The sequence below is a fragment of the Mastomys coucha genome, unplaced genomic scaffold (assembly GCF_008632895.1).
Source record: "Mastomys coucha isolate ucsf_1 unplaced genomic scaffold, UCSF_Mcou_1 pScaffold21, whole genome shotgun sequence".
NCBI classification, from domain to species: Eukaryota; Metazoa; Chordata; class Mammalia; order Rodentia; family Muridae; genus Mastomys; species Mastomys coucha.
Window position 1 is genome coordinate 116,440,170 of NW_022196904.1, and position 12,770 is coordinate 116,452,939.

The 12,770-nt window shown below is 47.3% G+C and overlaps 1 protein-coding gene across 1 annotated transcript; it reads right to left on the bottom strand.

The window, feature by feature from the left end:
- Positions 1-2,411: 2,411 nt before the first annotated feature.
- Positions 2,412-5,571, bottom strand: LOC116103008 (zinc finger protein 764-like). The gene is made up of 3 exons (XM_031388392.1): positions 5,213-5,571; positions 4,956-5,069; positions 2,412-4,447 (listed from the first exon to the last, which is right to left on the bottom strand). The coding sequence occupies exons 1-3, from the start codon at positions 5,394-5,396 to the stop codon at positions 3,363-3,365; spliced, it is 1,383 nt and encodes a 460-aa protein (XP_031244252.1). The 5' UTR covers positions 5,397-5,571; the 3' UTR covers positions 2,412-3,362.
- Between the last annotated feature and the right edge of the window lie 7,199 nt (positions 5,572-12,770).

Below are 12,770 nucleotides of genomic sequence, written 5' to 3' on the forward strand. Positions count from 1 at the left end.
TTTCTTTCTGTACTGGGACTGCAAGCATGAGCTCGCATACCTGGACCCCAGCAGTCCTTCTTTCTGTACTGGGACTGCAAGCGTGAGCTCGCATACCTGGACCTCAGCAGTCTTTCTTTCTGTACTGGGACTGCAAGCATGAGCTCGCATACCTGGACCCCAGCAGTCCTTCTTTCTGTATTGGGACTGTAAGCATGAGCTCGCATACCTGGACCCCAGCAGTCCTTCTTCCTGTATTGGGACTGCAAGCATGAGCTCGAAAACCTGGCTGTTTTGCTCCTCCTTCTCCTTTCCTCCTTTGAGAAAGTCTGAAGTTTCTCAGAACTTAGTAGAGGAGCTTCTGTTTTGAACTCAGGTCTTTGTGGTTATTAGAGAAGCATTTTCACCACTAAACTATCTCCCCAGTTCTCCTTTTTTTGGGATAAGGTCTTATATACCCCAGGCTAGCCTCTCTGTGTAACTGAAGCTGGCCCCATTTTTAGTTGTTGTTGTTTTGTATTTTAATTAGATTTAGTCATCCATGTGTGAGTGTTTTGCCTGCATGTATGTGTACCAAGTGCATGCTTGGTACCCAAAGAGGTCTGGGAAGTACATCAGCTGGAACTGGAGTGACAGACAATCATGAACCACACACAATAATTAATTCATTGAGATGTCTTTGACTATCAGCTCCAACCTTCACTTTCAGAATGTGTACAATGCGAACAATACTGTGGTGCTCAATGACAAAAAAGGTGGTTTGTGAAATAACATCCTCCGGTGCCAAAAATGTAAGTTTTAAAATAATAAGCTTAGGCTGTCAAGATGGCATAGAAGGTAAACATGCTTGCTGTGACCTGAATTTGATACGGAACCTACAGTAAAGGACCAACTGCCCAAAACTGTCCTAGGATTCACATGCATGAGTACACAATAATAATAAGTAATAATAAACAATAATAGTGTGCACATGGAGGCCAGAAGACCTGTCACGTCACTCTCAGGAGCCACACCTGCCCTCTCTGAGACAGGGCCTCTCATCTGCTCTAGAGCTCACCAATTAGGCTGGCCACACTTGGCAGTGAGATCCCAGGATATCTTATCTCTGCCACCCAGTTTCTTACTGTGGGTGCTGCGGACTGAATTGGGTTTCTCAGCTTTACAAACTGCTTTACTGACAGCTGTCTTCACAAGCTCCTCCTCCCTTTTCCGTTTTTTTCTCTTACTATTAATAGTTTTAATTACACTAAGTATGTGCACATGGTGCTCAGAGGCTCTACCCAGCAGCAAGACTGACAGGTGGTAGTGACACATCTGACATGTTGCTGGGAATTGAACTCAGGATCTCTGGGTGAGCAGGCCATACTCTTAGCCCACCGAGCCATCTCTCCAGGCCCTGGGTGTTGGTTTTTGTTTGTTTGGGGACGCTAGCCCACATGGCATTGATCTTCCTGCCAGACTCCCCAGGACCTGACTCACAGCCCTTTGCCAGGCACCTTGTCAGGAACTCATCAGAGATTAAAGACAGCAGAGGTGAACTTAACATTTACCTCAGTCACCTGGAGGCTACAGGAGAGGGATCTTCTGAGTTCAGGAGTTCAGGGCAACAGACACCAAGATGTCTCTTAAAAACTGTGTGTTGGGGTTGGAGAGATGGCTTAGCGGTTAAGAGCACTGACTGCTCTTCTGAAGGTCCTGAGTTCAAATCCCAGCAACCACATGATGTTTTGGTGTGTCCAAAGACACTTACATATAATAAATAAATCTTTAAAAAAAATTGTGTGTTGAGGAAACAGATCACAGGTTGAGAACACTTGCTGTTCTTCCAAAGAACCAGAGCTTGGTTCCCAGCACCCACGACAGCCCCCTCATAATTGCCTGTAGCTCCAGCCATCCACTCCTGGCCTCCACAGGCATCTGCATGCATGTGTGCATACACATAGACACACATTTTAAACAGGCAGCAGTAGACTGTGACCCTGCAGCTTCACTGTGATCTTGGGCCAATTGCTTAGTCTCTCTGATCTGTCTCTGAGCCCCAAAAGACTCAAAGGCTAAAGACTTCCTCCAGATCAAACAGGTGTGGAGCCCCCACTGCCTGTGTCTAAGAATGGCTACAAAGGCCCAGCCCTGGGTGTTCCCAGACTGGACAAGCTGTCAGCGCCTTTCCCTCCTAATTCAGGAGCTGCTGCTGGGTAGCAGGCTTCTCCCTAGTGGACATAGAGAGGGGTGGGAGGGCAGCCTGGGCAGAGCCAACAACCAGTTTGTGTAGGGTCAGAGATGTGTCCCCAAGGGCCTCTTTCTGACCAGGCTTCCCTCTTATGCCGCTTCCTTTCACAGGCACAGAGGAATGGTAAACAAGGTGATAGGTGAGTTAAGAAATTTTAAAAAATCCAAACTAAACTACAGGAGCAGGACGAGAGTCTGTGAAGTCATTTCCTTTGGTTTTTCAATTTCCCTCCTCTGCCATACAATTACCCACATGCCCTCCTTGCTTCAGAAAACCCGAAAAAGCACCAGAGGACAACCTTCAAGAAGGCCTTCCCTCCTCCCACCTCAGAAATCAGGTCCCTGGACTTGTAGTCCTTACCTACTGAGTGCCCCTCCCCCCTCCTGTGTTTTGTGTGTGTGTGTGTGTGTGTGTGTGTGTGTGTGTGTGTGTGTAACTGAGGGCAGCCTTGAGAGTCTCGATCTCCTGGTGCCTTCCCCCTACCAAGTGCTGGAAACCTAGGCATGTGCCAGCACACCCAGTATTTGCCGTACTGAGAATGGAACACAGAACAAACATGTTTTGTTTGCTTGGCTGATTATTTCAGATTTTTTTTTTCTTCAAGAGAAGCTAGATATCTCGGAGGTGGAGGGTGAGGTACTTTGAATTTTAATTCTCAATTAATATATCCTCTTTAGATGCAGTCTCACATGACCCAAAAGTGGTATGAAATTCCTGATCTTCCTGTCTATACCTCCCCAGAGTGGGAATCACAGGCAGGCACCACCACACCAGGCTCTTGAGCAGTAACTCAGTCCCTGAGACTGCAGATGGCTCAATTCACACAGAACCATCAACTTTAGCCTCTGCATTAAAGACGCAATGACGTCAACAAGGTTCTCTTCAACCTCCACCCTCTCAGTACTTCTGAGCCAGGAAACTAACTGCCCTTGCTTCTCACATGGTGATCTAGTGGGGTTTCCCAGCCCAGCCCAATAGGCGCAGAGACGGCAGTAGGATCCCAGTATGTGCAAATCTGGTAACCACCTAGATGACTGTACCCTGTGCCCAGGACCAGCACTAGCTAGACCGTCTGTGACTTCCGGAGGATGCCATAGGTTCAAGGCTCTGGGCTTCAAACAATGTACATATTTCACCCTCTATGTTGACACTTTTAAGACCCACACTTCTGGAATATCTCTGGGTAATGCTGGAAGCCCACAGGTGGATCCGGGTCCACTTGGCCAGCGCTCAGGGATATAGATAACTGACTGTCTTTTCTGTCCCTGCGGCCTTTGGCTCCTGGCCGATGGACCCACTGGTGGCTTGTCATAGCTGACTTTGTGCGAAATTGCCTGCCACACTGAGGGCAGGGGTAGGGACGCTCACCAGTGTGGATCCGCCTGTGGGCTGCAATTTCAGAGCCCTGGCGAAAGCAGCGTCCACAGTCAGGGCATGAATAAGGCTTTTCACCCGTGTGGATGCGCATGTGGCGCCGAAGATATTTGGAATCGGCAAAGGCTCTGCCACAGTGAGTGCAGGTAAAGGGGGTCATGCCGCTGTGTACCACCCGCTGGTGCTCATGGAGCCCTGAGCTCCGACTGAAGCAGCGTCCACAGTCAGCACAACAGTAAGGCTTCTCCCCAGTGTGGACGCGGAGATGGCTGGTGAGTGCAGAGCGCTGTGTGAAGGTCCGGCCACAGTAAGAACAGCAATGAGGCCGCTCCTCTCGGTGTATGGCCCGGTGCGTGCTCAGGGAAGATGCCCGACCAAAGGACTTGTTGCAGTCTGGGCAACGGAATGGCTTTTCACCAGTGTGAGTGTACATGTGCGCCACCAATGTGGACCGCTGGGAAAAACACTTCTCACAGTCAGGACAGCGATGAGACCGTTCCCTTTGGTGTATGGCTCGGTGCATGCTCAGGGAGGAAGCCCGGCCGAAGCATTTGTTGCAGTCTGGGCAACGGAATGGCTTTTCACCCGTATGAGTGTACAGGTGCTCCACCAATGTGGGCCGCTGGGCAAAACTCTTCCCACACACATGGCACCCATGACGCTGATTTGCCCTTGAGATCGTGGCTTGAACACTACTAGAGGTGGGGTGCCCCTGTTGAGGGTCCCTGGGCAGCAGATCTAAGTTGCTAGGGGGGCCAGCAAATGAGAGTTGTGGTTCCTTCGGCCCAGCTCCTATAGAAAATGTCTTCTGGATTGCTTCAGTCTCTTCCCCTGGTCTCTTCCTTTCCTCCTCATGTCTGCAATCTGCTGGGAGACCATGCCAAAGGTCAGACTCTGACTTACACTGCCCCTTGTGTCCCACAGCCCCACATAGGGACAGACAGGGCACAGGAGAATAGAGGCCACAGCATCTGAGCATGCGCGGTGCAGAGATGTCCAGATGCAGCATAAAGAAAGGTGTCTGTGTGGTCCCCATTCCCAAGTGCAGTGAGCTAAGCACTTGTCAAAAGTGGACAGCAAGAACTGAAGAAGTCTCCAGAAGAGAGCCACAGTGATGGCAGCAGAGGAGGAGTGGGAACGCGGGGCTACAACCCATACAGCCTAGTGACCCAATAGATATATGAGGTGAGAGCACTGGACAGGAACAATCACAGCCCCTTTCTAGATGAATCCAGGAGCCAGCCATCATGGCTTTGGCCAGGAAACAGGAAAACAGGGAAGAAACTGCCAGGCAGTAAGAGCAGTCACTAGAAGACACCACACAGGCTGGCAACACAGAAGTTCCCCCAAGTCGGAGTACCCAGTCCTTCACCTGAGTAGACTTCTGTCTTGCACATGGCCACTTCTGGATCCTGGGCACCAGGTCCCCACAGTTCGTCCTCTTCCTCCACCCAGCAGATGAGCGCTGGTTTGGCGCCTCCGACTCCTGGAGGGAAAGATAGCAAACTCCTCTAGTCGGGGAGGACGACCCACTTGGTCCCGACCGCCTGTGCCCAGGGCTCTCTGTTCAACCCCAGGACCCACGGTGTCCCGGGCGGCGCTTCCCCAGGAGACCAGCAAGATTCTCACCGACAGAGCCCAGGAGACCGTAGGTCTCGAGCATCACCTCCCGGTACAGGGTTCTCTGCGCCGGCCGCAGACACCTCCACTCCTCCGGGGAGAAGTACACGGCCACGTCCGCGAAGCTCACTGCCCCAGGCTTACGGAACGCAGGCCGTGCGGAGGCCCTTCCCGGGGCAATCTGCTGTGCCATGTGGACTCCCGGCACAGAGCCCGGGTCAGCCCAGCGCCCCCGGGATCGCTGACCCAGCCCGTGGTCCCCGTTGTCGGATACCAGGGCTGGGAAGGGACAGGAACCAGCTCCTCGAGCACCCTAACGTAAGATGAAAATTGAAAACTGATAGGCGCACAGCCGAGATTTCAGGACGCCCGCGTAAAAATGTCGACTTGGGCGGGGCATCTCAGGAACTATGCTCCCTAGCGTTCCTGCGCAGGGTTGCATCACTGGACTTCCTGGATCAGTGTCTTCTATCCCTCATGCGCAATGGCCACAAAGTCTACAAGTGCCAGTTTGAGAACAAGTCCCAGTCTGACAGGCTCATGTTGAGACTCCCTGCCTGTGAGAACCATATGCAGTTGAGGGTGGACTCAGGAGACCCACAGCCCTCTCAAAGTCAGCTAAGTGGAAGCGGCCTACGCACAGAAGTTTAATATTTTGTTTGTGGTCAGTGTATCATGGAGCTAGAAGCAAGACTGTGGAGGGAAGGCCGTTAACAAGCTAGAAAATGAAGCAGGCCTCCAGTTCGGGTGTTTCCACCAGCTTGGTCTACAAATCTCAAATTAGTTGAGGAATACTGACTGCTCCTGATACAGATGAGAGATCATAGAGCTGGTCTTTGATCAGCCAGGACACCTAGGACATTCCTCTAAAACTGTACACCTGCCCATCTTGATTTCTCTCCCTCACTCTTAGGAAGCAGTTAAGATTTCTGGGCCGTTTGTGAGAGTCCCATGAAATATCCAGGAGGAATGAGGCCCTACTCACTGTCATATACATTCAGGCTTTAAGTCTGACTCATTGTTATTTTAATATAAAAATACCTACCTATGAATTGTCATCATTTAGAGATGTTGTGTTTTATAAAAACGAAGAAGAAGCCAGGTATATGTTTGGTGGAAGCACAGGATGGTGTCAGTGAAGGCGGTACCTCTGTAGGCCCATGCTGAGGCATCCCTTCCCCCTGGGGTACAAGCCACATGATGGTATAGTATAGAGTAGAGTTTATTTATGGCATGGGGAGGGGAGTTGAGGTGGTAGTAGAGAAAAAGAAAGGGAGACAGAGGGTGAGGGAGAAAGAGGTTGGGGGGAGAAAGAGAGAAGAGGAGTAGAGGTTGACAATGAACACATGGAGGGGGGCAGGGGAATGGGGAGAGATGGGACAGAGGGGGAAGAAGGTTAGAGAGCAAGAGGAGGGGGCAAAGAGCCCCTTTTATAATGAGTCAGGCATACTTGGCTGTTGCCAGGAAACTGTGGGGCAGAGCCTAGAAGAAATGCTAACATTCTCCCATTTTGGTTTAATTAAAAAAGGAAAAATTAGGCTAGGCAGTGGTGGCACAGTCTTTAATCCCAGCACTTGGGAGGCAGAGGCCGACAGATTTCTGAGTTCGAGGCCAGCCTTCTCTACAGAGTGAGTTCCAGGACAGCCAGGGCTACACAGAAAAACCCTGTCTCGGAAAAAAAAAAAAAGTGAAAATTAGAAAGAGGTGATGGTGAAGCAGGAATAGAGTAGTCGTCATGCTATCTGACCACTTCCTGCTGACTTTGGGGCAACATGTCTCTGGGAAACCTAAGAAAATGGACATGGAGAAGTTGGTCCAGTATTAGGAGAGTTGGCTGTTTCCTTGCTGTCCAGGGTCCGTGGAACCATCTGTGGATAGATAGGAAGCCAGTCCAGTAGGTGCATCTGTGTCCATGAGAGAAGACTGGAGCATCTGTGGGTTGCTTCTCTGGAGATGTCCTGGATGTAGTAAATGCCTGGATTTGACAAGATGCTGAAACACACGCACATACATTACAGGTAGAGATGGGAGAAATTTTTTCTTAGGTGTACATTTGAAAACCTTAGGTCTTGGTGGTTGGTGATGAGGGGAGTGCCAATCCCACAGCACAGGAGAGAAATCCCACTGTCTGGAATAGGTAGTGTACTGTGTGCTGGCTGGTTTTGTGTGTCAACTTGATACAAGCTGGAGTTATCACAGAGAAAGGAGCCTCCCTTGAGGAAATGCCTCCATGAGATCCAGCTGTAAGGCATTTTCTCAATTAGTGATCAAGGGTGGGAGACCCCATTGTGGGTGGTGCCATCCCTAGGCTGGTAGTCCTGGGTTCTATAAGAAAGGAAGCTCCGCAAGTCAGGAAGCAGTACCCCTCCATGGTCTCTATATCAGATCTTGCCTCCAAGTTCCTTCCCTGTGTGAGTTCCTGTTCTGACTTTCTTTGGTGATGAACAGCAATGTGGAAGTGTAAGCTGAATAAATCCTTTCCTCACCAACTTGCTTCTTGGTCATGATGTTTGTGCAGGAATAGAAACCCTGACTGAGACAGGTAGCAAGTGAGAACTTAGGCTATTGATTGGCAGGTGTACTTATCTGGATGGAGTCTATTTGGTGCAGGAGAGGTAGATCTGAGTGGGTTTCCTGTAGCTTATAAGTTTATAAAAGAGATAAACTTGTTAGCAACATGAACACTGTTTTAAGATGAGCTTAGAGAAGAAAAAAGCTTTCTTGGGGCAGAAGGAACAAGAAGGGTTTTTTTGGGCTGCTGAGATGGCTCAGCGGGTAAGAGCACTGACTGCTCTTCCGAAGGTCCTGAATTCAAATCCCAGCAACCACATGGTGGCTCACAACCACCAATAATGAGATCTGATGCCCTCTTCTGGTGTGTCTGAAAACAGCTACAGTGCACTTAATTATAATAATAAATAAACCTTTAAAAAAAAAAGAAGGGTTTTTTCTTTCTGTCTAGGAGACTGAATATATTACATTTAAGAGACAAAGGAAATTAAAAACTATGACCCTGTGAATATAATTGATCATATAGTTTTAGCAAAAGAAATACTTCAAGTCCGTAGTTAAACGACAACCAAGGAAAACTTGTATTTGAGTATGAGAGCTGATAGTGTAGATTCAGCACGAGAAACACTTTACGTTTATCTTAAAAGGCAATCAAAGGAAGCTTAAAATTTAAACCTGTGATTATACAGTTGAATCATATAGTGGAATGTTTTATTAGAGTTAGGCTAAATCATAAGAACTATACCAGCCGGGCAGTGGTGGTGCACACCTTTAATCTTTAAACTTGGGAGGCAGAGGCAGGTGAATTTCTGAGTTCGAGGCCAGCCTGGTCTACAGAGTGAGTTCCAGGACAGCCAGGGCTATACAGAGAAACCCTGTCTCAAAAAACCAAAGCAAACAACAACAACAAACTATACCAATCAATGTTAGGACAGTGGCATAAAAGGGGAGGAAATATGAATAATTTAGTCACTGGAAACTGAGTTTAGATAGGGAAGTAACCTTATCTCTGTAACCTTGTTTTCTTCCTTATGTAGTGTGAGGGGCTAAAAAGGTGGAAGAAAAGGGGTGGGAAGGGGAAGAAAGAAGAACCCGGGAAGCATCCAAATCCAGCTCTAAGTGATGCCCAACATGGATCCAAGCTGAATGGGAAATTTGATTCCAAATGCTGCAGAGAGCAGGGCGGTGGTGGCGCACGCCTTTAATTACAGCACTTGGGAGGCAGAGGCAGGCAGATTTCTGAGTTCGAGGCCAGTCTGGTCTACAGAGTGAGTTCCAGGATAGCCAGGGCTACACAGAGAAACCCTTTCTCCAAAATACAAAAAAAAAAAAAACCAAAAAACAAACAAACAAACAAACAAACAAAAAAAAACAAATGCTGCCGAGAAATCGGTACAGGAACAAGACAGGGATATATTTCTTTCCACATTCCAGCAAAAACTTTATTGGGACTGCCATGACTGGATTATCCCCAGATTTTCTCCCAGAGAAGATCTTCTGGTTTTTGTTTTGTTTGTTTGTTTGTTTGTTTGTTTGTTTTTCTTTTTTCTTTTCTTCTTCCTATATTCTGTTTGGAAAAAGTTTGAAGGAATGGATGTGCAACTGGAAAAACTGTCGGTGGGAACGGAGGGCCTGAGAAACAAAAAGTGGTGGAAATGGGAAAACAAAAGGGGCCATTCTGTACTTTTATTTCTGAATGCTTGCCTAGCTGGCTTTATAACTGGAAAAACTGAGAGTGGAAATGAAAGCCCTTGGGAGTCGAGGAGCACCGGAAAATGAATCACCAAAAGGCTGGTCCCAGTGACTGAGCAAGAGATCTGGAGTCTCTCCTAGGAAGAAGGAGGGAAAGAAATGGTGCTGGAGGCCAGTAGGGTCAGAGAAAAGCTTGAAAGGGGAGAGGACAATCAAAGAAAACATCCCACATTAAAGAAAGTTTTAATCCCAACCAACTGCACCACCAGAGCGGGAGGAGGGGTGGCCCAGGGTTATGAGATCACCACCAGCTTTCCCAGTAGTCACACAGCATATGTCTGCAAGGTTGTGCTGATTCAGGATGGTGTTCTTCAGAAATGATAGATCTAAGACAGTTGAAAGAGGCCATTTTTTCATATGGGATGCATACGCCTTATGTAAATTCAAAATAACTGGAAAACTCAAATATTCCCCAAGCTTGGAAGGGACTAGTGGCAACTATACTTTAATGGGATTGGTGGCAGCTGTACCAGGGTCGGCTCACTGTTGCAATGGGATTGGTGGCGGCTATGCTAGGGTCCGCCCTCTGTTGCAATGGTTGATACAGTGGAGGGAAGAAGATGTGAGTATTGAACAGCAAAACAAAGCACAGGGAATGAATATGAGAAAAGACCTGCGCTAGCTGAAGGGCAGTACTCTGATATACAAAACAGATTAAGTTTAATGATGCTGCTATAGAACAATGTCACTTAGCAGCTTGAAGAGCTCTGGATAAAGTTGAGCTTGGGAAAAGGTCCACCTTGTTTACAGAGCTCATACCAGGCTCTGGAGAAGCCTTCACTAATTTTTTTTTTTTTTTTTTTTAAAGATTAGTTTCAGCTGTGAACAAAGCCCTGTCAGACCCTGAATTGAGGCAGGCATCGATAGAGACCTTAGCATTTGAAAATTCAAATACCAAAACGTTAAGAAAAAAAAAAAAAGACCATTAAAAGTCCGGGCAGCAGCTATGGATAAATGGATAAGGGATACAACCAATATTGGTTTTAATGTGTAGCATGCTAATATCAAAAGTCAAGGTATAGCTAGAGGTCTCCAATATCAAACTGACCAGTGTGTCAACTGCAGGAAATACCGTCATTTGCAAAGACACCATGACCAAGCCACTAAAGGTCTCAGATCTCAAAATGCTTGGCACTTTAGCTGTGGGAAATATGTTCATTTGCAACAAAAGTGTTAACAAGGCATCTCTAAGGGCTCTTCTAAATGGAAACCAGAAAGAAGGCCTAGGTGTTGATGGGTGTGCAGGCAGTGAGTCAGGGTTTGCCACTGGACTGGTGAGTGTAGGTGAAGAGAGATAATCAAGGTAATATCTTAGCATCGGGAAATAGCCTTTGAGCATGCAGCTCCCACAGAAAAGAATATGAGCTGCTTGTCCCTTGTCAGCCAAGGAGGAACAAGCAGACCTCAAAACCGCAACTGAGTAGTTCAGGTCAAATGCTAGCTTCTACAGGCAGTGCTGCCCTAGAGCTGGCCACAGGTAACGATCTTACTCTATCACCCAAAATTCAATGCTATAAAATATCTACTGGAGTTTACGGTCCTTTGCCCTCCTGGACAGTAGGGATGGTCTTGGGAAGCAGTGGATTGACTTCCCAGGGACTCATTGTGCATCCAGGAAATATAGATGAAAATTTCAAATGAGAAATTAAAATTATGGCCTATGTAGAAAAAAAAAAGATGAAATTTAACGCAAGTGATAGGATGCTCAGCTGCTGCTGTTTTTCTACATCAAATCAAAGCAGATTCAGTGGAAAGAGCAGGAAAAGTTACCTGAGAGCCTTGGCCACTGACCCAAAAGGGCTTGCTTCATTGATAGCATCTGTTTATAATCTCCCAATGTAGACACCAGAGTTAATGGCTTCAGACAGAAGTGGGGAAATGTAGTGACAATTTTGGCATTTTGGTTTCTTTAAAAGACACAGAAGCATTTTTAAGAATGTTTTCATCTTAACCCCAGGTGTGGGATGTGGGCCACAACTGCTGACTACAACTTGCCTCTTGCTCTAACAGGGGAGTGGTTTTTCAACTGCAGAGAGTTTCTGTGATTGTGTGATGATTGGCATTTGGGGACTTTTCAGAAGGTATATTAATGCTAGGGACCCGAGAAGGTGTGTTGTTAGTTGGTTATGGTCTGTTAAGTGTTCGTGTGCAAAGAAGAGAGAACAAAAAGAAATTAGGTATCCTAACAAAGATCAAACTTGCCCCATGGAACTCAACGTTTCTAATTAGCAGGACATTCTAAGGATCACATCTCTCCATTTGTGATAACTTACATTATTTGGGGATCTCTGTCCTTTTCTCTCTATCCTTTTTTCTTTCTTATGTAGTGTTAGGGGTTTGAAAGGGTGGAAGAAATAACCCACAAAATAGCTGAGGATTGAATTTGGATCCTCAGCTTTCAAAGTACTGACAGCTGTCTTCACAAGCTCCTCCTCCCTTTTCCTTTTTTTTTTTTCTCTTACTATTAATAGTTTTAATTACACTAAGTATGTGCACATGGTGCTCAGAGGCTCTTCCCAGCAGGAAGACTGACAGGTGGTAGTGACACATCTGACACTTTGCTGGGAATTGAACTCAGGATCTCTGGGTGAGCAGGCCATACTCTTAGCCCACCGAGCCATCTCTCCAGGCCCTGGGTGTTGGTTTTGTTTGTTTGGGGACGCTAGCCCACATGGCATTGATCCTACTGCCAGACTCCCCAGGACCTGACTCACAGCGGTTTGCTAGGCACCTTGTCAGGAACTCATCAGAGATTAAAGACAGCAGAGGTGAACTTAACATTCACCTCAGTCACCTGGAGGCTACAGGAGAGAGATCTTCTGAGTTCAGGAGTTCAGGACAACAGACACCAAGATGTCTCTTAAAAACTGTGTGCTGGGGCTGGAGAGATGGCTCAGTGGTTAAGAGCACTGACTCTTCTTCTGAAGGTCCTGAGTTCAAATCCCAGCAAACACATGGTAGCTCACCATCTGTAATGAGATCTGACCCCCTCTTCTGGGGTGTCTGAAGACACTTACATATAATAAATAAATCTTTTTTAAAAAATTGTGTGTTGAGGAGACAGATCACAGGTTGAGAACACTTGCTGTTCTTCCAAAGAACCAGAGTTTGGTTCCCAGCACCCATGACAGCCCCCTCACAATTGCCTGTAGCTCCAGCCATCCAGCCATCCACTCCTGGCCTCGACAGGCATCTGCATGCACGTGTGCATACACACAGACACACATTTTAAACAGGCAGCAGTGGACTGTGACCCTGCAGCTTCACTGTGATCTTGGGCCAGTTGCTTAGCCTCCTCTGATCT